The sequence below is a fragment of the Rhinopithecus bieti genome, unplaced genomic scaffold, assembly GCF_001698545.2.
Source record: "Rhinopithecus bieti isolate Rb0 unplaced genomic scaffold, ASM169854v2 scaffold_12138, whole genome shotgun sequence".
Classification (NCBI taxonomy): Eukaryota; Metazoa; Chordata; class Mammalia; order Primates; family Cercopithecidae; genus Rhinopithecus; species Rhinopithecus bieti.
The window spans coordinates 183,311-207,492 of NW_016807121.1; the positions used below are offsets into that span (position 1 = coordinate 183,311).

The following is a 24,182-nucleotide window of genomic DNA, read 5'->3' on the forward strand; positions in this document are numbered from 1 at the left end:
GATTTTTTTTGTCGGGAATGACTTGGTTTTCCTTTTTTTTTTTTTTTTTTTTTTTTTTTTGGAGACAGAGTCTCATTCTGTCACCCAGGCTGTAATGCAGTGGCCCGATCTCGGCTCACTGCAACTTCCACCTCCTGGGTTCAAGCGATTCTCATGCCTCAGCCTCCTGAGTAGCTGGGATTACAGGTGCCCACCACCATGCCTAGCTAATTTTTTGTATTTTTAGTAGAGACAGGGTTTCCCCATGTTGGCCAGGCTGGTCTCCAGCTCCTGACCTCAAGTGATCTGCCCATCTCGGCCTCCCAAAGTGCTGGGATTACATGTGTGAGCCACCGTGCCTGGCCAGAAGTGACTTTTTTAATTGACAAAAAAGAAAGAGGCCAGCTGTGGTGGCTCATGCCTGTAATCCCAATATTTTGGGAGGCTGAGGTGGGTGGATCACTTGAGGCCAGGAGTTTGAGACCAGCCTGGCCAACATGGTGAAACCCCATCTCTACTAAAAATACAAAAATTAGCCAGGTGTGGTTGCGCAGACCTGTAATCCCAGCTACTCAGGAGACTGAGGCATGAGAATCACTTGAATCCGGGAGGTGGAGATTGCAGTGAGACAAGATTGGGCCACTGCATTCCAGCCTGGGTGATGGAACAAGACTGTCAAAAAAAGAAAAAAGAAAAAAGAAAGAAAGAAAGAATAGAAGGAAAGGGAAGGAAAGGAAAGGCAAAGCAAAGCCAGAGCTTTTTGAGAGCTATGTTGTTAAATACACAGTGAATGAAGATTAGTAGGGAGATCAGAGCGAAGGCATGGGCTTTACCATGCAGCGGGAAAATTAGTTGGAATCTCAACTGTTTTTTTATTAACAGCAACTGGTTAAAATCAATATGTAGCCTATTTGCACATTTTAAAACCTTACAGTAAATATGAATATGAGCTAAATAATAAAGATAGGGTACTCCTACATTCAGTCAAGATAAAGCAGGACTGGACTTACCCTCCTAAGGTAACAACTAAGGATGTGGACAAGATATAGGAAAGATCAGTGCTCAAGACACTGGACATGGATGATGCGGACAGTGAGGCATGAGAAGTGACGAGAAAATGAGGTGAACCCTCTGATGGCCCCAGCGTCCAGATAACTAGAGAAAAAGTAGATGTTAAGCAGAGACATGGAACACATTTTTAAATTTTTTATTTATTTTTATTTTTTTGAGACACAGTCCCACTCTATCGCCCAGTCTGTAGTGTGGTGGCGCAATCTCGGCTCACTGCAACCTCCACTTCCCAGGTTCAAGCAATTTTCCTGCCTCAGTCGCCCGAGTGGCTGGGACTACAGGCCTGCACCGCTAATGGCAGTGGCTGCCGTAATCACGCAGGCTGCCGCAGGGGCTGCACACTCCATGGAGCCTGAGGGAGCCCCGCCCCTGCTAAGTTGGAGCCAGGAGCTCCCCGGGTGCAACTGCAGCCGCCCAAATCCCAGCTGCAGACCCAGACGTCCTGCTCTACGGAGCAGGCCAGGAGCCCTGCCCTCCCAAACTGCAACTGTGGATCCGAGCCTCCCTGTGCTCTTGTAGGGATGGGGTGTGGTGGGGGGTGCACGGGAACAGGCAAGATCTGCCCTCTCAGGTGCAGCGGAACTGTAGCTGCAGACCTGGGCCTCCCACTCTACAGAGCAGGCAGGAGCCGGGGACAAGCCTGAGCCTTCCGAGTTGTGGGGACTGGAGCTCCAGCGTGCAGCTGCGGCTGCCCTCCCAAGTGCAGGACGGGACTTTTCTGCAGCCCGCACCCTCCAAGGCCCCAGGAAGGACCCTCCCCCCATCTCTGAAGGCTCAGGGGTGTCTGCTCCCACTGCTGCCTGGTCTCTCTTGGCTCCTGGCGCCTGCTCCGATCTCAGAGCGGGGTTGGGGCCCAGCCCCAGGGCCATGAATGGCAGTAGGACACAGACAGAGCCCTGGGTAGAAAAGGCAGGTCCCCAGGAGGGCCCCCCTTCAGACCAGGGAGGGCTAGAAGGCTAGGGGCTGGACTGCCCATCCAATGGACCAGAGTGGGGACTTGTGGTGCCTTTTCCTTCTGGCCAGTGGCGGCCCATGATGCCCATGGACCAATTGGCACACACTTCCTCCCCTCTGAGGTCCATAAAAGCCCTGGGCTCGGCCAGAGCAGGGCAGAAGACGGCCAGAGGATGAAGTGGCAGAGAGACAACAGGATGACCAGTTGCAGAGAGGAGTCCCCTGTCTGCTGAGAGCTGGAGAGGATGGGACCACCACCTGCAGAGAAGAGCTACCCTCTCTGCTGAGAGCTGCAGAGACTACCTGATTGCAGAGAAGAGGCACTCTCTCCAGGGCCTCCTCTCCACTGAGAACTGCAGACATCTGGGAAGTCCTGTTGCACAGAGGAGCTACCCTCTCCAGGGTCTCCTTTCTGCTGAGAACTGAACACTTGGTGGATGACCTGCCTATAGAGAGGAGCTACCCCCTGCAGGTCTCCTCTGAGCTATTGTAACACGTAATAAAGCTCATTTTCATTTTCTGAGTTGTTGTAATACTGGATAAAGCTCATCTTCATGTTCACCATTCACTTTGCTGAACACAGGACAAGAACTCAAACAATTGGTCACTCTTCACTTCTCTGCTCTTCCTGGACACAGGACAAGAACTCAGGCAAACGTGCCATAGCCTGCAGAGGTTTCTGGGAAGAAAACTGACACCCCAAAGATCCCGGCCGTGCTTTAGTAGAGATGGGCTTTCACCATGTTGACCAGGCTGTTCTCAAACTCCTGCCCTCAGGTGATCTGCCCACCTCCGCCTCCCAAAGTGCTGGATTACAGGTGTGAGCCACCCACTGGGCCCGCCTGGAAAACATTTGTTAAAGTCTGAAGTTGAAATTCTAGAGATGAAACCTGAAACATTTGAGATGAAAAATACACTGGATGGGACTAAAGGCAGGTTAAACACTACAAAGGACAAAAATAAGTGAAGATTAAGATACAGTCATAACAATAGAAACTATCCCAAAAAAAAGAGGAAAAAAGAGCAGTGAGCTGTGGGACTTTAAGTGGCCTAATGTCTGTGTAATTGGAGTTTCCAAAGGAGAGGCAAGAAAATAGTGGCCACATCATTTCCAAATTTGATGAAAACTATAAACCCAGCCAGGTGCGTTGGCTCACATTTGTAATCCTAGCACTTTGGGAGGCTGAGGCTGGAGGATCACTTAAGCCCAGGAGTTCAAGACAAGCCTGAGCAACATGGTGAAACCTCATCTCTACAAAAAATTTTTAAAATTAGCTGGGCATGGTGGCATGAACTTATAGTCCTAGCTACTTGGGAGCCTGAAGCAGGAGAATCGCTTGAGCCCAGGAGGTGGCATGCAGTGAGCCAAGATCACCCCACTGCACTCCAGTATGGACAACAGAGCCAGACCCTACAAAAACAAGGAAAACAAAATGAAAGAAGAAAGAAAGGAGAGAGAGACAGAGAGACAGAGAGAGAGCACAACTATAAATCCACAGATAAAAAGAAGAAGCTCAATGAACCTCAAGCACAAGAAACATCACTCTGTCATCAGGCCTCAGTTAAACGTCATCATCCCAGAGAGATCTTCCCTTACCAGTAAACCCTAAGAATCATTATATCATTATCTTGTTTTTTAAGTGGTTTACTTTTTTATTGTGTATCCTTACCCCCACCCTAACGTAAGCTCCACAAGGACAGGGACCTTGTCTGCATCCTCACCACTGAGTTCCCAGGGCCTAGCAGAACACCTGACATTTAGCAGGTACTCAATACGTACTTCATGAATGACAAGTAAATGACCTCTTCCATTCGTAAGCTTTAGGAATCAATTCCTATTTCAAAATCCCTCTCAAATTATCAAAACCATTCTTTTTGCATTCCCAACCTTTCCTTCTGCTCCCAGACTAATATAATGTTATCATTCCACAATATTGGCCAGCCACAGTGGCTCAAGCCTGTAATCCCAGCACTTTGGGAGGTCAGGATGGGTGGATCATCTGAGGTCAGGGGGTTTGAGACCACCCTGACCAACATGGTGAAAACCTGTCTCTACTAAAAATACAAAAATTAGCCGGGCATGGTGGTACACACCTGTAGTCCCAGCTGCTCAGGAGGCTGAGGCAGAAGAATCACTTGAACCCAGGAGGCAAAGGTTGCAGTGAGCTGAGATTATGCCATTGCACTCCAGCCTGGGCAACAGAGTGAGTGTCCATCTCAAAAAAAAAAACAGAAACAAAAACAAAACTCCCAAAAAGGCCAATATGGTGTTTATTAGCACCAATTCTATCTATCATCTATCTATCTATCTGAGTCAGGGTCACTTTTTAAAAATTTGACATAATTGTACATGTTTAAGGGATACATAGTGATATTCTGATAATACAGTATAGAGTGATCAAATCAGGGCAACTAGCATATCCATCATTTCAACCAGTTATCATTTCTTAGTGTTGGGGATATTCAATATCCTCTTTCTAACTATTTGAAACTATATACTAGCCTGGGCAATATTATGAGACTCTGTCTCTACAAACTATTTTTAAAAAATTTAGCCGGTCATGGTGGCACCCACCTGTAGTCCCAGCCACTCGGGAGGCTAAGGTGGGAGGATTGCCTGAGCCCAAGAGTTTTAGGCTGCAGTGAGCCAGGATCGCTCCACTGCATTCCAGCCTGGGCAATATAGTAAGACCCTATCTCAAAAAAAAGAAAAGAAGAGAAAAAAGAAACTATGTATTATTATTATTTTTTTTTTTTTGAGACGGAGTCTCGCTCTGTAGCCCGGGCTGGAGTACAGTGGCTGGATCTCAGCTTGCTGCAAGCTCCGCCTCCCGGGTTCACGCCATTCTCCTGCCTCAGCCTCCCGAGTAGCTGGGACTACAGGCGCCAGCCACCTTGCCCAGCTAGTTTTTTGTATTTTTTTAGTAGAGACGGGGTTTCACCGGGTTAACCAGGATGGTCTCGATCTCCTGACCTCGTGGTCCGCCCGCCTCGGCCTCCCAAAGTGCTGGGATTACAGGCTTGAGCCACCGCGCCCGGCGAAACTATGTATTATTAACTATAGTCATCCTATGGTGCTATGGAACACTAGAATTTATTCCTCCTCTCTAGCTGCAATTTGTAGCACTAATTTTTTTGGACTAACAGTAAAGTCACTTCATTTCCTGAGGAATGACCTATTTAAAAAACTATCCTTCCTCTCCAGAGTGACTCCAGGTAAGGTTCCAGCAACCCCACCGCCTGGCGTGACATCCAGCTCTACCAATCGTGTATTCCCAGCACTCCAATAGACCATCATTTTCATCAATACAGCAGTTTACTAAACACTTTATGCTTTGGTAAACACTTTATGCTTTATATACATTGTCTAATCTATGAGGAGTTTACAGAGGAGCAAACTGAGGTCTAGGAAGGTGAAGTGACATACCGAGTCACATCTCTAGTAAGCGGCAAAGCCAGAATGTAAATCCAAGTCAGTCTGTTTGACTCCAAAATGTTGTTCTTTATGCCACACTAAGATGAAATTTAAAGTATTATGAAATTGTAGCTAAGAATCAAACAGTATGCATCTCTCTAAGAGGGTCATAAATTTTAATCATCTTTTCTGTCTGATAAAATGAAAAAAACAAATTCTTAATATGTATGTTTGACAACTCAGTCACAGAGCCTCTGCTATTGCCTGAAATAAGAATCAACAACAAATCATTGCCTCGGCCAAAATATTTTCTGTTAAAGCTAGAAACAGTTTAAAATCTGAAGTCTTGGAACACAGAAATTATTTTACAGAAATTCATGTATCAAAGACATGTAATTGAATCAAGAAAAATAAAGTCTCTATGTTCTAGGGATTGGCTGAAGCAAAACATATTTCACTGACTTTAAGATGCACTTTCTTTTTTTATTTTTATTTTTTATTTTTTATTTTTTATTTTTGAGATGGAGTCTCACTCTGTCACCCAGGCTGGAGTGCAGTGGCGCGATCTCGGCTCACTGCAAGCTCCATCTCCCAGGTTCACGCCATTCTCCTGCCTCAGCCTCCCAAGTAGCTGGGACTATAGGCGCCCGCCACCACGGCCAGCTAATTTTTTGTATTTTTAGTAGAGATGGGGTTTCACCGTGTTAGCCAGGATGGTCTCAATCTCCTGACCTCGTGATCTGCCCGCCTTGGCCTCCCAAAGTGCTGGGATTACAGGTGGCCCTTTTTTAAATTTTATTTTTTATCTTAGGTAAAGACAGGGTTTCACCATGTTGCCCAGGCTGGTCTCGAACTCCTGAGCTCAGGGGATCCACCCACCTCAGGTTCCTAAAGGGCTGGGATTACAGGCGTGAACCACTGTGTCCGGCCAAGATGCACCTTCTTCCCTCACTTTTTAACATCTCTGAAATTCACGTGCATCATACAATCAATGGTATCTGACACCATCAGCCAGGTAGCAGTTGTGGTATGGTTATCATTGTCTGCACATGAGTGAACTTGGCCACAGCTGTTCATCATCATTAATTCTATGTCTAAATAAGTCTAAAATAACTTTTTTTTTTCTTTTTTAGAGACAGAGTCTTTCTCTGTCACCCAGGCTGGAGTCCAGTGGCATGAGCACAGCTCACTGCAATGTCAAACTTGTGGGCTGTACCCTCCTGCCTCAGTTTCTTAAGTAGCTGGGTCTACAGGCGTGCATCTTGTTTGGTTAATTTTTTTTTCTTTTTTCTTTTTTTTTTTCTTCTTTTTTGCAGAGAGGCTGTCTCCCTATGTTGCCCAGGCTGGTTTCAAACTTCTTGCCACAAGCAATCCTCCTACCTTGGCCTCCCAAGGTGCTGGGATTACAGGCATGAGCCACCATGCCCAGCCTAAAATAATTTTTAAGTATAAAATTAAAATGTTAAAGGTTAATTGGCTTCCTTATACATGTTACATAACACGAAGGTGTATTTGACAGCTGATGGTGTCTTAGATCGAATGAGATTCAACATTTTGTTCAGAAAGACTTTTTTTTTTTTTTTTTTGAGACAGAGTCTCACTGTGTCACCCAGGCTGGAGTGCAGTGGCATGATCACGGCTCACTGCAACCTCCGCTTCCTGGGTTCAAGCAATTCTCCTGCCTCAGCCTCCAGAGTAGCTGGGATTACAGGCGCCTGCCACCATGCCTGGCTAATTTTTGTATTTTTTTTAGTAGAGACGGGGTTTTACCACATTGGCCAGGTTGGTCTCAAACTCCTGACCTTGTGACCCGCCCGCCTCAGCTTCCCAAAGTGTTGGGATTACAGGCATGAGCCACTGCACCCGGCCAGATTTTTGTATTTTTAGTACAGATGGGGTTTCACCATCTTGGTCAGGCTGGTCTCGAACTCCTGACCTCAGGTGATCCACCCACCTCGGCCTCCCAAAGTCCTTGGATTACAGGCATAAGCCACTGCACCCAGCCCAGAAAGACATTTTTAATGGCCTTTTGAACAGGTTGGCAGCTCATCTCTTCCATCCCCCACCCCTAATATGTGAGGTGCATTACTCAGCATAACAAAACAACAGACTTTTCTATTGTTCAGCAGACACACAGGCAGCCAGAGGACTGGGCCTCCTAAGAAACAGAAAGAATGGGACAAACAGAAAGGCCTCTGTAGGCAAAGGCTCGGTGTTAGTGAGAGAAACTAGTAAGTGCAAGTTTTGAAACCAAAGTCTTCAGCACTAGCAGCAACAGCACAACCATACCTGTCTCTAAGTACCAAAAACACGGCCGGGCGCGGTGGCTCAAGCCTGTAATCCCAGCACTTTGGGTGGCCGAGATGGGCGGATCACGAGGTCAGGAGATCGAGACCATCCTGGCTAACACAGTGAAACCCTGTCTCTACTTAAAAAAAAAAATACAAAAACTAGCCGGCCGAGGTGGCGGGCGCCTGTAGTCCTAGCTACTCGGGAGGCTGAGGCAGGAGAATGGCGTAAACTCAGGAGGCGGAGCTTGCAGTGAGCTGAGATCCAGCCACTGCACTCCAGCCTGGGCGACAGAGCGAGACTCCGTCTCAACAACAACAACAACAAAAGTACCAAAACACACCAGGCACTGAGTGCTTGACATTAACTCATTTAATCCTCCAAAATTTGTAAAAAAAAAAAAAAAAAAAAAAGGTACTATCGTTACCATGATCTTACAGGTGCAGAAAGGTTATGTAACTTGTTCAAGTACACATGGCCAATAAGAATGATGTTGGGCACCCTTACCTGGCTGGCCAATTCTTTATAGCAGTGATATCTAGAAAGCTTTACTGATCAGGATCGTTGTGGAGGGCACAATCACATGGAGGGCTATCCAGGGGAAGAGTCGTTGTCAACTGCAAAGTGACAGTGACAAGGTGGAAAGTTGACTCAGGAACAACCTGAGGGTTACTGGCCTGGTAGGGAGAATATTTAGACAAGACTTACAGATGTGTGGATTAAATGAGTGCCACCATTTGGCAGAGATAATGGCCAAAAAGGAATTGTCACTTGAATTGGCACTGCAGATAGGTAAAACGGAAGGAAGCTTAATGGGCGAAGACCTTCAAGCAAGAGACTTATCCATCTGAGGATCTGATAGATTTTTCTCATAGGGATTCCAGCCTGTCCCAATATTCATACTGCTGTCTTAGAGAGATGAGTAAGGAGGAAAAGAGTCAATCCTTAGCTACCTGCTACACTCCTAGGACTTTGCTATCCATGCCTGAAATTTGTAGTCAGGAACTGAGTCCCTGATTTTGTGAAGGTCCCCCATTCTGAACATAAGTGGGCTGTCCAGGAAGCTAGCAAGTTCAGTGCACTTTATCCCCAAACTGAGTTATAATCCAAGCTGCCCTTGACCCCCAAACAAGGGCAGGGGTTGGGAGGTTCATACATTAAATGGATACTCTTGAATTCATATTTAAAAAGGAATAAATCAACACTAGGCATGATAAAGGCAGACTGGTAAAAAGATTAATTTAACTCTAAAAGCCTGTTTTTGCTCTTCTACTATAACATCTTATATGTAATAATTACAGATGTCATCTTTGGTCCACCTGCCAGGCACTACGCTACATCTTTTACCTTCTGAAAGGAGAAATTCCATCCGTGAACAGCAGCCTCACCCCATGCCCAAGAGTGCTAGCCTGTCCTCATGCCAGCCTGCCCTAAGGATTTCAGGCTTGCCTAACCAGCCTTTACAATCATGTATGTAAATTCCTTGCAATACATTTCTTAATATCTGCTATTGGTTATCTCTGGTTGAACACTGACTGATAGACTCTGGTACTGGAAGTGTTTCTAGAGGACGGGACTCTTAAGAATGAATTTTCTGAAGTATTTTGGGTTTTCTGGAATTGATTTTCTAATTTTTTTTTTTTTTTTTTTTTTTTTTTTTTTTTTTTTAGACATCGAGTCTTGCTCTATCCCCAGGCTGGAGTGCAGCGGCACGATCTCAGCTCACTACAACCTCTGCCTTCTGGGTTCAAGTGATTCTCCTCCCTCAGCCTCCCGAGTAGCTGGGATTACAGGCGCCTGCCACCATGCCCAGCTAATTTTTTGTATTTTTAGTAGAAACGAGGTTTCACCATATTGGCCAGGCAGGTCTCGAACTCTCGACCTCAGGTGATCCGCCCACCTTGGCCTCCCAAAGTGGTGGGATTACAGGTGTGAGCCACCGCACCCGGCCAACTTTCTCATCTTATTAAAGGCATTCATGACTCTATTTCCCATAGTAAAGAGGGCACTGGTAATCCACGACAAGATGTGGCAATAGAGATACACAAAATATCACCACTGGATTCTTCTAATAAAATACCTATTGAAGGTGAGACACTAAGGGACTGCATGTTTTCCACATTAGAATATTTTAGTCGAGGTAAGAAGTATAATGGAATTACCTCACCACGTTAGAGAGCTGTGAAAGAAAAGGATGAGCTCAGGACTTCAGATTCTCAGCTCAAACTTTTCACTGATCTGAAAGCTATGTCTGCCCTGAAAGAAACTCTCATCTCCTGTAGCCCTATGGCTCATTCAGCAAGTGACTGAATTAAAAGGCAAATTGATTTCCCAACTTCCCAGAGTGTCTTCTGTTAAAGTGAGGACATTGATTGGGAAAGAATAGGATCCCGAAATCTGCAAGGGAGACATGAAGCTAGGGACCCTGAACCCCTAAATTCTCCTGTCGTCTTTGCCAGTGAAAGCAGCTCTTCCACTCTTGCCTGAAAAGTTAGCCTTTCTTTGCCTGAAGTTGCCCTGCAAAGCATTGCAGATTCTCCTCAAGACACCCTCCCACCACCCCTTTCCTTCTCTATAACTACACTTAAGTCCTGGAAGACTCTGAAAGATGAGTTACAGAGTGTGACCCTTTTCTGTCCAGGCCTCCCACTGCCATTCATGGCCCCAGGGCTCCGTCCCAACCTTGCTCCAAGATTGGAGCAGGTGCCGGGAGAGGAGAAGGGCCAGGCAGTGGAAGCAGACACCCCAAGCCTGCAGAGATGGGTGGGGAGGGGCTTCCTGGGCCCCCAAGAGTGCATGCTGCAGAAATACTTTGGTCCTGCGCCTGGGAGGGTGGCCACTGCTGCACCTGGGGAGCTCCCACCCCGCCAACTCGGAAGGGGCAGGATTCTCGCTTGTTCTCAGCTCCTGCCTTCTCCGTAAAGCGGGAGGCTCAGGTCTGGAGCCTCGTCCAGTGGTCACAGCTGCACACAGGAGGGCAGATCCTGCCTGCTCCTGGCCCTGTCCAAGAGCACAGCGAGGCTCAGATCCACAGCTGCAGTTTGGGCGGCTGTAGCCCCGCCCAGTAGAGCAGGAGGTCTGGGTCTGCAGCCTTGGTTTGGGTGGCTGCGGAAGCGCCGCTCCGGCCCTAACTCGGAAGGGGCGGGGCTCCCACTGGCTCCATGGAGCGTGCAGCCCCAGCCGCCCCTCCCTGCTGCAGCTGGTGTGATGGCAACAGCCGCTGCCATCAGATGGATGTGGGTCCACTAAGCAGAGGTTCTGAACTTGATGTTTTAACCTAAGGGCTCTAACAGTTTGGATGGTCAGCTGAACCAAGGGTCCAAAGGTGGCCTACACCAAATCAGTCAAAAGGTCAGAGCAGCCTTGGTATATGATAGAGGAAGGCATCCAAAGGGTTAGGGATATGTTCTTCCCTCTCTTATCTACTTACCGTCTCTAATATGAAGTGTATTCATAATGGTTAACTTTATATCACAGGATCAAAGAAGCAGCAGGAGCATCCTCCCAGGACGTTGCATTGTCCTCTGAGTAAGTCTGCACGTTTTCAGTTGTAACATGTCAGGTGAAATTGTGACTCTCTTATTGCCTCCGTTTGGAGATTAATATGGCTTAAGGAGATAAGTATGGGTGTCACAAGAGGTGGACTGTGATGCATATGTGAACTTGACTAGGCCACATCCCCCAGTTATTCGAACACAAACCTAGGTGCTGCTGTGAAGGTATGTTGTAGATGCGATTAAAGTCCATGATCAGACTTCTGGTTTCAACTCTAGAGAGCTTAGAATTCAGCACTCCCATCCTTACAAGAAAGACCTGGACAAACTAAAACATCAATGACTTTTCCTGGACCCATCAGAACTGAGGTAGTGGGGCAAACCGCCACCCTGCAATCTGGAGACATACACAAATACAGAGCCACAGTCCAAATCTGCTTACACGAAGCATGAGAACCAGGCTCAGATGTGACTTTGGGATGATCAAACAGGGAAACAACTATGACTGATATGCTAAAGGCGCTAATGGAAAAAGTAGACAACATGCAGGAATAGGTGGGTAATATTAAGTGGAGAGATGAATACTCTAAGAATCAAAGGAGGCTGGGTGTGGTGGCTCATGCCTGTAATCTCAGCACTTTGGGAGGCCGAGGCGAGTGGATTATGAGGTCAAGAGATTGAGAACATCCTGGCTAACATGGTGAAACCCCGTCTCTACTAACAATACAAAAATTAGCTGGGTGTGGTGGCGCATGCCTGTAGTCCCAGCTACTTGGGAGGTTGAGGCAGGAGAATTGCTTGAACCCGGGAGACAGAGGTTGCAGTGAGCCAAGATCGCACCACTGCACTCCAACCTGGGCGACAGAGTGAAACTCCATCTCAAAAAAAAAAAAAGAATCAAAGGAAATGCTACATAAATCAAAAACATGTAACACAGGCTGGGCGTGGTGGCTCACACCTGTAATCCCAGCACTTTGGAAGGCCAAGCTGAGCAGATCATCTGAGGTCAGGAGTTCAAGACCAGCGTGGCCACCATGGTGAAACCCCATCTCTGCTAAAAATACAAAAAATTAGCCAGGCATGGTGGTACACGCCTGTAATCCCAGCTACTCAGGAGGCTGAAGCAGGAGAATCACTGGAACCCCAGAGGCAGAGGCTGCAGTAAGCCGAGAGCACACCACTGCATTCCAGCCTGGGCAACAGAGGGAGAGTCCATCTCAAAAAAAAAAAAAATCAAAAAACATGTAACACAAATGAAGAATGCCTTTGACAGCCTCATCAGAAGATGGGACAAAACTGGCTCCAAAAAGAATTGCTCGGCTTGAAAGTTTGTCAAGAGAAACTCCCCAAACTTTTATGCAGAGAAAAAGAAAACAAACAAACAAGAATATCCAAGAACTGAGGGATATTTCAAAAAGGAAACATGTGTCTAACTGGATACCAGAAGGAGAAGAGAGAATGGAGGAAAAAAAAAAAAAAAAAGTTGAAAGTAACAATGGCTGAGAATTTTCCAAAATTAATGATAGACACCAAACAAACAGAAGGCCAGAGAAAACCAAGAAGAATACGTACCAAAATATTTACCCTAGGCACATCATGTTCAAAGTACAGAAAACTAAAGACAAAGACAAAATCTTGAAAGAAGCCAAGGGGGAGAAAATACCTTATCTAGAGCGGAACAATGATGAGAATTATAGCAAACCTCTGTCAGAAAATATGCAAGCCAAGAAAGTGGAGTGAAATATTTAAGGGTTGAGATTTTTTAAAAAACAAAACTTAGAATTCTATACCCAGTGAAATTATTCCTCAATAGTGAAGAGGAAATAAAGACTTTCCAAGCAAAAACTGAGGGACTCCCCTGCCAACAGACAGCCTAGCAAGAAAGAAATGTCAACAGTTCTTCAAGGAGAGGGAACATGATGTAGGTGAGAAACTTGGATACATAGGCGGGGCACAGTGGCTCATGCCTATAATCTCAGCACTTTGGGAAGCCAAGGCAGGAGGATCACTTGAGGTCAGGAGTTCAAGACCAGCCTGGCCAACATGGTGAAACTCCACCTCTACTAAAAATACAAAAAAAAAAAAAAAAAAAATTAACCAGGTGTGGTGGCGCGTGCCTATAATCCCAACTACTTGGAAGGCTGAGGTGGGAGAATCACTTGAATCCAGGAGGCAGAGGTTGCAGTGAGCCAGTTTCATACCACTGCACTCCAGCAGCCTGGGTGACAGAGCAAGACTATCTTAAAAAAAGAAAAAAAGAAACTTGGATACATAAAGAAAAGAAGAGGCCAGGCATGGTGGCCCATGCCTGTAATCCCAAAACTTTGGAAGGCTGTGGCAGGAGGATCACTTGAGGCCAGGAGTTTGAGACCAGCCTGGTAACACAGTGAGACATTGCCTCTACAAAAAATTAAAAAAGAATGTTGGAGAAAAAATAATGATAAAATAAAATCTTTTATTTTTCTTATCTTTAATTGATATGTAACTGTTCATGCCAAGTGTAGTGGCTGTACCTATAATCTCATCTACTCAGCAGGCTGAAGCAGGAGGCTCACTTGAGCCCAGGAATTCAAGGCTGAGGTAAGCTATGATCACTACTGCACTCCAGTCTGGGCAACAGAGTGAGATCCTATCTCTAAATAATATTTAAGTATATTATTTATTTATCGGGTGATCACAGCACATAGATTAGTGAATAAATGATAGCAATGTTATAAGGGATAGAAAAGAGGAATTGGGAATGCTTTAAGGTACCTGTACTACACATGAAGTGGTACATTATTGTTTGAAAGTGAATTTTGATTACTCGTAAATGTATATCACAAACTCTAAAACCACCACTACAATTATTTTAACAGTAGTATAACTGAAACACTGAGAGGAGCGAAAACAGTCATAAAATGCTCAATTAAAACCAGAGAAAGCAGGAAAAAAGGGGGAGAAAAAAGAAACAAGTGTAATAAACAGAAAACAGTTACAAATATGATAGACATTAGTCAAACTATATCAATAATCACTTCAAATGTGAATGGTCTAAATACATCAATTATAAGTCAGAGATTATCAGAGTAGACAAAAAATAAATCCAACCATCAACCTACCTTAAATATAAAGCCCATAATTAGTTGGCTTTAAAGATTACCTTAAATATTCTGAGTGAACTTGATTCAATCATTTGAATAGTCTTAAGGGCAGAGCTGAAGCTTCATTCCCCCAAAAGAAATTCCACCTGTGAACAGCAGCTTTACCCAGTGCCTAGCAGTTCCAGTCTGCTTTTCCTGATGGCTCCTTGCAATAAATTCCTTTTTTTTTTTTTTAGACAGAGTCTAGCTCTGTCACCCGGGCTGGAGTGCAGTGGCACAATCTCGGCTCACAGAAACCTCTGCCTCCCAGGTTCAAGCGATTCTCCTGCCTCAGCCTCCTGAGTAGCTGGGATTAAAGGCGCCCACCACTGAGCCCAGCTAAGTTTTTAGAAGTTGAGGTTCTGGAATTGAGTTCCTTAAAATTACCCGTTGGATATAAATATAATAGAGAATAGAAAAACAACAGAGAGAATCGATGAAACCATAAATTGGTTCTTTGAAATGATCAACAAAATTAACAAATATTTAGCTAGACTAAAGAAAAAAGATGCAAATGACTAATGTCAGAAGTGAAAATGAGGACATTACTACTGACCATACAGAAACACAAAGGATTATAAGAAAAGACTACGCACAATTGTATGCCAACAAATTCAATAACCTAGATGAAACAAATTCCTAGAAACACACACACTACCTCAGTGATTCAAGAAGAAATAAAAAATCTCAACAGACACATAACGAGAGATTGACTCAGTAATCAAAAACCTTTCAACAAAGGAAAGTCCAGAATCAGATGGTTTCACTGATGAATTCTATGAAACATTTAAAGAATTTTTCTTTTAATTTTTTGAGACGGAGTCTCGCTCTGTTCCCCAAGCTGGAGTGCAGTGGCATGATCTTGGCTCACTGCAACCTCTGCCTCCTGGGTTCAAGCGATTCTCCTGCCCCAGCCTCCCGAGGAGCTGGGATTACAAGTGCACACCACCACGCCCGACTAATTTTTGTATTTTTAGTAGAGATGGGGTTTTGCCATGTTGGCCAGGCTGGTCTCAAACTCCTGACCTCAGGTGATTCCCTTGCCTCAGCTTCCCAAAGCGTTGGGATTACAGGCATGAGCCACTGCACTCGGCCTAAGGAATTTTAATATCAAATACTTCCACAAAACAGAACAGGAGGCAACACATACTAACTCATTCTATGAGGCCAGCATTACCCTGATATAGACACACAAAGACATCACAAGAAAAGAAAATTAAGCTGGGCGCAGTGGCTCACACCTATAATCGCAACACTCTGGGAGGCCGAGGCAGTAGGATCACTTGAGCTCAGGAGTTTGAGACCAGCCTGGGAAACCTAGTGACACCTCACCTCTACAAAAAAAATTTTTTAATTAGCTGGGTGTGGTGGTGTGTGCCTGTAATCCCAGCTACTCAGGAAGCCTGAGGCCAGAGAATTGCTTGAGCCCGGGAAATCGAGGCTGCAGTGAGCTGTGATCATGCCACTGCACTGCACTCACTGGGTGAGAGAGCAAGACCTGGTCTCAAAAAAAAAAAGAAAAAGAAAAAGAAAATTACAATAAACATTAGTAAGATGGCAGAAAAGGACAATGCTGACTTTATCTCCTCTCACAGACACACCAAATAAAAATCTACACACAAATTAAATCCCTCTGAGAGAATGCCAAAAACTAGTTGAAAGACTCTAACACACTGAGCAACTGAGAAAATATTCACATCAAAACAGGCAGTAAAAGCCGAGACACCTTTGTGCACAAACCCCACCACAGGGACAGCACTTTACAAACAGGAAGAATCCCCCAACTCCCAGCTTCTCCCTCAGGAATGAAGGGTTTGTTTGTGAGCTCATCTAGCTTGTAGAGTTAAAGGGCACTTCCAGTGGCTGTAGCCCACCCAGGACCAGTCCAGAGAGAATAAGCTAAGAGGCCCAGCTCCAAGTATCTCTCTGAAAGAGGTCTGTCTGCACACTTTTCCAGCTACTGCCTGACGTTCGGGCTTCTGGGTAGCCTGTATCTTGGAGCAAACAGAGCAGATAAACAATAAACCTCTGAAAGGCTCAAGGGAAGAATGGGCACTTCCTGCACCTTCTCCCCCAGCTCAACCGAGTGATAAATCCAGGTCTGAAGATTTCCTGGAAAAAGTATATGTAGGCACCAAGCGCCCCAATTTTAACAGCTCCCGTATGAGGAACTGATTCCTAAATCACCTAGCTCTGGGAGTTGATGGGGCTCTATATTCTGGAGTCTCCCTAGGCCACAGAAGACAAAAAAAGCTGGTTGCTAAATGGGTGCACATCCAGTGGATTCCTTCGAAACTCAGAATGTGCAGACTGCATAAAAGTGCAGACATTTGCCACAGATCCTCTTCCAGGCTTAGGACAGAGTGAGTGGGAGATAAACTCTAGCTCTCAGCTTCTCCTTGAGGTAGAAAGAATTGGAACATAAATCTAGCACTCCGACTTTTCAAGCTGCATCTCAAGGGACTGACTTCTGTCTCACATATCTTGGGGCACTGACAGAACTTGGCACACCCTAGTATCCAAAGGGCCATGAAGAACAAAGCAATTTGGAAAAGCAAAAAGATATGAGAGGCATCTAGAGTTAGAATATCTGGCAGGGCTGGTTGGTGAGGTCCATCTCCCAGATAAGGCCAATATGACAAGACTAGAAGAAGTGGCTGTCTTACCTACTGTGCAAAAACCAACACAGAAAGTCAAGAAAAATGAAGAAACAGGGAAATATGTTATAAATATAACAAGATAAATCTCCAGAAACAGAACCTAGTGAAATAAAGATATGTGATTTACCTGATAGGGCATGTGAAATAGACGTTCACCAAGATTAAAAGAGTAATTCTTGAACTGAAAATTTCAACAGAGATAGGAAATATTTAAAATTATCAAGCAGAAATCACAGAGCTGAAGAATAACTGAACTGAAAAATTCAATAGAGTTCAACAGCAGACTAGATCAAGAAGACAGGATCAGTGAACTAGAAAAGAGGTCAATCACAATTATGCAATCCAAGAAGCAAAAATAAGAAAGAATAAAAGAGTAAAGATAGCTTAAAAGACTTATTGTAAACCATTAAGTAGAACAATTTATGCATTACTGGAGTACTAGGAGGAGAGAGAGAGAGAAAGACATGGCTGAAAACTTCCCAAGACTGGGGAAGAAAAGAGAAATCTGAATTCAGGAAGCCCAAAGGATGCCAAATAAGAAGAATTCAAAGAGATCTACACAGAAACATATTATAATCAAACTGACAAAAGGTAAAGACAAAGAATTTTGAAGCAGCAAGAGAAAGGCAACTTGGTACATACAAGAAATCCACATTAGACTTAACAGTTTTCAGCAGAAACCTTGCAGGACAGAAGGGAGTGAAACAGTATATTCAAAGTATTCAAGGAAGAAAACTGCCAACCAAAAATATTATGCCCATCAAAACTATCCTTAAAAAACAAGGGGCTGGGCCAGGTGAAGTGGCTCATGCCTGCAATCCCAGCACTTTGGGAGGCTGAGGCAGGCAGGTCACCTGAGGTCAGGAGTTCGAGACCAGCCTAGCCAACATGGTGAAACCCCATCTCTATGAAAAATACAAAAATTAGCCGAGCATGGTGGCAGATGCCTATAATCCCAGCTACTTGGGAGACTGAGGCAGGAGAATCACTTGAACTCTGGAGGTGGAGGTTGCAGTGAGCTGAGATCACACCACGACACTCCAGCAAGAGCAAGACTCCATGAAAAAAGAAAAAAAAAAGGGGGGGGGACTATAAAGACTTTCTCAGACAAACAAAAACTGAGGGAGTTTATCACCACTAGACCTGTCTGACAAGAAATAAGAAATGATATGCGGAGTCCTTCAAGCTGAAAGAATGCTGAACAACAACAGGAAAGCAAAACAAAGCATAAAACTCACTGGCAAATGTACATATACAGGCAAAAAATCTTTTATTATTCCAACAGTGGTGAGTAAATGGACTGCAATCCTACTATAAAAGTTTAGGCCAGGCACAGTGGCTCACACCTATAATCCCAGCACTTTGGGAGGCTGAGGTGAGCGGATCACTTGAGGTCAGGAGTTTGAGACCAGCCTGGCCAACATGGAAAACCCCATCTCTACTAAAAAAAATACAAAAATTAGCTGAGTGTGGTAGTACATACCTGTAATCCCAGCTACTTGGGAAGCTGAGGCAGGAGAATCACTCGAATGTGGGAGGTGGAGGTTGCAGTAAGCCAAGATCAGGCCGCTAGCCTGGGTGACAGAGCAAGACCCTGTCTCTTAAAAAGCAAAAGAAAAAAAAATCTTTCGAAGTATTAGGCCAGGCTCGGTGGCTCACTCCTGTAATCCCACCACTTTGGGAAGCTGAGGGGGGTGGATCACCTGAAGTCAACATGGCAAAACCCCATCCCTACTAAAATTACAAAAAAATTAGCTAGGCATGGTGGTGGGCACCTACCTGTAGTCCCAGCTTCTTGGGAGGCTGAGGAAGGAGAATTGCTTGAACTGGGAGGCAGAGGTTGCAGTGAGCTGAAATTGCGACATTACACTCCAGCCTGGGCAATGAGTAAAACTCCATCCCAGAAAAAAAAAAAAAAAAAAAGGTTTAAAGTATTAAAAACAACTAACACTAAAATATGTTAATGGATACATAATATAAATAGTAGACAATTGTGACATCAATAGCATAATGTGGGAAGAAAAGAGAGAAAAGCATTCTTGCATGCAAGGGAAGTTATCAGCTTAAAGTAGACTGTGAGAACTATATTCTGTGTAAGCCCCTTGATAACCACAAAGAAAAAGGGAATCAAAACTTAGTAATGCAAAATAATAATAATAATAATGAGACAAATGACAGCAAGAAAAAAAAAAGAGGAATAAAATAACCACAAGACAAATAAAACAATTAACAAAATGGCAAGAGTAAATCCTTCCTTATCAATAATTACTTTAAATTTGAATGGAATAAAGACATTAAAATCATGCTGAAGAGGTATCTGCACTCCCATGTTTATTGCAGCATTGTTCGCAATAGCTAGATATGAATTCAACCTAAATATTCATCAACAGATGACTAGATAAAGAAAATATGGTATATACAACAATAAAATATTATTCAGCCTTTAAAAAGAAGAAAATCTTGTCATTTGTGATACTGTGGATGAACCTGGAGGACATCATGCTAAGTCAAATAAGGCAGGCACAGAAAGACAAATGCCACATGATCTCACTTATATGTGGAATCTAAAAAATGTCAAACTGACAGTACTAGAGTAGAAAGGTGGTTACCAGAGGCTGGGGATTGGAAGAAGGAGAGAACAAGGAATCAGAGTATCAAATAAATTATCTAAGAGTACAAAGTTTCCATTAGGATGTAACAAATATATAAGATCTAATGCATAGTATGGTAACTATAGTCAAGGATAATGCATTATGTATTTCATAATAGCTAAGAATAAATTTTAAAGGTCTTACAACAAAAAAATGAGGTGATAGGTATGTTAATTAGCTTAATTTAACCATTCCACATTATATAATACATCAAACTATTACATTGTGCCCCATTCATGTATACAATTATAATATGTCAAATAAAAATATTTTTAAAAAACAAAAAAAGGTAAATGGAATAAACTCCACAATAGAAAGATGTAGAGTGCCTGAACAGATTTAATATTTATATGTTGTCTACAAGAAACTCATTTAGATTCAAGGACACACAAAGGCTGAAAGTGAAGGGATGAAAAAACATATTGCATGCAAATGTTAACCCAAAAAAGGTAGAAGTGGCTATACTCATATCCAACAAGGCAGACTTTAAGTCAAAAACTGTCACTAGACACAAAGAAGGTAATTTAACAAAAAATGGGTCAACAAGATATAACAATTAAAACTATATATGTACCAAACATAAAAGCACCTAACAAAGCAAATATTGACAGATCTAAAAGTACAAATTGACAGCAACAGTAGTAGGAGACTTCAATACTCCACTTTCAGTAACAGACAGGACGTCCAGACAGAAAATCAGTAAGGAGTGAACTTGAACATTATAACAAATGGACTTAACAGACATAAAATAGAACTTTTCATTCAACAGAATATACATTCTTCCTCTTTTTTTTTTTTTTTTTTTTTTGATACAGGGTTTCACTCTGTCACCCAGGTTGGACTACAGTGGTATGATCAGAGCTCAGTGTAATCTTGAACTGGCCTCAAGCAATCGTGCCCCTTCAGCCTCACAGTGCTGGGACTACAGGTGTGAGCCACCAAGCCTGGCCTACACATTCTTAAGCACACATAAAACATTCTCCCAGGTAGATCACGTTAGGCCACAACATGTCTTAAATTTAAGGTCAAAATCATATCACGTATCTTTTCCAACTACATGGAGTGAAATTAGAAATCAGTAACAGCAAAAAAAAATTAAAAAATAAAAAAAAAGGAACATTCACAAATATGTGAAAACTAAATATAAACATACTCTTAAATAGCCACTGGACTAAAAAGGAAATAAGAAAATGGACCTCACCCTCTGCATGCCGCCGCCCACCCAGCTCCGCCCACCATGTTACTGCGATGAGCTGCTGCTCCGGAAAGGCCCCACCAGCTCTGCCTCCGCGCTCAGCCTCTTCCCCCGCCGGGAGAGGGTGAGGGTGCGCGGGCCAGCTGCACACCAAGGGCCAGCTGCTCCGGGAGGTGCGCGCGCTCATGGTCCCCGGCATCCCCCGTACCCAAGTGGATTTGTGGCTGCTGCACAGCGTGGCAGCTAGAGATGCAGACATGGCTCACGGGCTGCTCGGCGCCACCGCCACGTTGCCCAGAGGAGTTGGCGCCAGCCAGGCTGTGCAGGAGCGGGGCAGTGGGGATCCCCAAGCAGCTCGGAGTAGCCCCTGGGCCGGCGGGGAAGAGCAAGGAAAATGAGGCACTAAGAAAAGAGCATGAAGCTGGGGCTCCCAGTTCCCAGCACAGGAAAATGCGTCAACCCAGAAGAACTCATTACAAAGCAGAACAATGAAGATGAAAACAAATAGCAGATAAACATGACTGGGAGGCAGAAAAAACCATTGAACCTAGAAATGAGCCATCTGAATGGGACAGATACTTTCTCTCTGGAAGATTGTTGTTTTCATCACAGCCTGAAAATTCACTGGAGGGATCTCATCGGGAGATACCCCTCCTCTTCCAGGCAGTATCAATGATAGCATGAATTTCTTCAGCACATTATAATGGAAACTTTAGCCAGGCTATAACTCATGATGTCAATATTCATGAGGCCATGTTGCTGTGTCCCAACAATACATTTAGAAGAGATCCAGTAGGAAGGACTTCACAGGCACAAGAACCATTTCTACAGTTACATTCTCATACCACCAATCCTGGGCAAACCCTTCCTAGAAGTAATTTGACATCTCTTCCACATGTTGACAATCAGATGAGGAATCTAAAAAGCCAAGACCTACTGTATTACCTTCCCGTAAATATATTTGAAAAACTTAATGTCATTAGCCACAATGACTTTGATCCAATGGATGTTTCTCGGCCTTTTGACGAACCAGATTTTGATTCTGGCCTTTCTTTAGACTTGTCACAATAGCACCTTATCACCAAGTCTAATTCTTCTCACTCTGTGAAGATGCTATAGGTTTTAGTATAGTCTCATTCCCATCATGACTTAGAAGGTGCTGTAGGAGGCTGCTACCCAGAACCCAGTATGCTTTGTCACACGGATCACAGTAGTGATTATAGTTTCCATGGGGATCCTGCATTTCAAGACATATTTCATAACCACACTTACTACTTACTGCCAAGTGTACCAGAATCTACTTCTGAATCTTTTTCAGGCCTGGAAAGTCACAGAAAATGAGTAGGTACCTCAATGACACAGACAGAAACTTGAGCTGTGATGAATGGCATGCTAAAACTTTGCATATCCCTTTTTCTGTAGATGAAATTGTCCACATGCCTGTTTTTTTGTTTTTTGAGACCGAATCTTGCTCTGTTGCCCAGGCTGGAGTGCAGTGGTGTGATGTCATCTCACTGCAACCTTCACCTCCTGGGTTCAAGCAATTCTGCCTCAGCCTCCCAAGTAGCTGAGATTCCAGGAATCCGCCACCACGCCTGGCTAGTTTTTGTATTTTTAGTAGAGACGGGTTTTCACGATGTTGTCCAGGCTGGTCTCGAACTCCTGACCTCAGGTGATCTGCTCAGCTCGGCCTCCCAAAGTGCTGGGATTACAGGTGTGAGCCACTGCGCCCAGCCCACCTGTTGATTCTTTCAATAGCATATTAAGTAGGTATTATCTGACAGACCTACAAGTCTTGCTCATCTGTGATATCAGATGAAGAAGGAAAAATAAAGTTGCTGCTCAGAACTGTTATAAATGCAAATTAGACAATTTTGAATCTAGAGGATGATGTATGTAAATTGCAAGCAAAGAAGGAAACTCTTGAGAGCAAGCCCAATGTAATAAAGCTATTAACATAATGAAACAAACTGTATGACATTTGTGTTTTTAGATTAATAAGAGATGACCAAGGTAGGCCAGTCAACCCAAACCAGTATGTTATTCAATACAGCTGTGATGGAAGAAGAGCAAACACTCAGGTAAGAAGAAGCTGTAGCAGGAAATATAAGTTGAAAGAAAATAAAAAAAAAGAGCAACCACTGGGGATCTAATTATTTTAAGATATATTTTAGATTTTATGATTTAAAATGCAAAATAGCCTTATTTTCATTTAGTTTGTTAGCACTGAAGTATAGTGGGCTTTTCAAACACTATTTTAGTTTAATCTTTGTATTTAGCTTATAAAATTTTCTATATGGAAATAAACTTTATATGCAAATTTTTTAAAAAAGAAAATTTAAAAATATCTCAAGCTGGAAATGGTGGTACATACCTGTAGTCTCAGCCACTTGGGAGGCTCAGATGGGAGGATTGTTAGTTTGAGTTCTGCCTGGGCAAAATAGCAAGATCCTGTGTGTATACATACATACATATACATACATGTATACATACATACATACACACAAATGAAGACAAAAATACTACCTATCAAAGCTTATGGGATGTAGTAAAAGCACTTGGGGAATTTTATAGTGATAAATGCCTACATTATAAAGGAAGAAAGATCCCAAATAACCTAACTTTACCCCTCAAAGAAAAAGAACAGACTAAACCCAAAGTTAACAGAATGAAGGAAATAATAAAGATCAGGACAGAAATAAATCAAAGAGAGAACAGAAAAACTGCAGAAAATCAACAAAATCAGGTTGGTTTTTCAAAAAATATAAAAGTTGACAAACCCATAGCTACACTAAGAGAAAAAAGAAGACTAAAAATCAGAAATGAAAGAGGGGACATTACAACTGATGTCACAGAAATAAAAAGGACCATAAGGGACTATTATGAACAATTATATGCCAACAAATTGGATAACCTAGAGAAAATGGGTATTTCTAGAAACATAGAACCTACAAAGATTGAATCAAGACCAGAAAACCTGAACATACCAATCACAAATAAAAACATTAAAGTTGTAATAAAATACTTTTCATCAAAGAAAAGCCCAGGACCAGGCCGGGCGCGGTGGCTCAAGCCTGTAATCCCAGCACTTTGGGAGGCCGAGACGGGCGGATCACGAGGTCAGGAGATCAAGACCATCCTGGCTAACACGGTGAAACCCCGTCTCTACTAAAAAAATACAAAAACTAGCCGGGCGAGGTGGCGGGCACCTGTAGTCCCAGCTCCACGGGAGGCTGAGGCAGGAGAATGGCGTAAACCCGGGAGGCGGAGCTTGCAGTGAGCGGAGACCCGGCCACTGCCCTCCGGTCGGGGAGACAGAGCGATACCCCCCCTCAAAAAAAAAAAAATGGCT

General features: G+C 43.7%; 1 protein-coding gene and 1 pseudogene across 1 annotated transcript in view; one reads left to right on the top strand and one right to left on the bottom strand.

Annotated features, from left to right (window-relative positions):
* Positions 1 to 20,857, bottom strand: part of MYLK3 (myosin light chain kinase 3) — a 94,625-nt gene extending 73,768 nt beyond the window's left edge. Inside the window, exon 1 of the mRNA XM_017880274.1 lies at positions 20,837 to 20,857. Coding sequence (XP_017735763.1) covers positions 20,837 to 20,845 — 9 coding nt within the window. The 5' untranslated portion in view covers positions 20,846 to 20,857. The remainder of the gene's footprint in view (positions 1 to 20,836) is intronic.
* A 477-nt stretch (positions 20,858 to 21,334) lies between these two features.
* Positions 21,335 to 24,182, top strand: part of LOC108534783 (nuclear factor erythroid 2-related factor 3 pseudogene) — a 13,274-nt pseudogene continuing 10,426 nt past the window's right edge.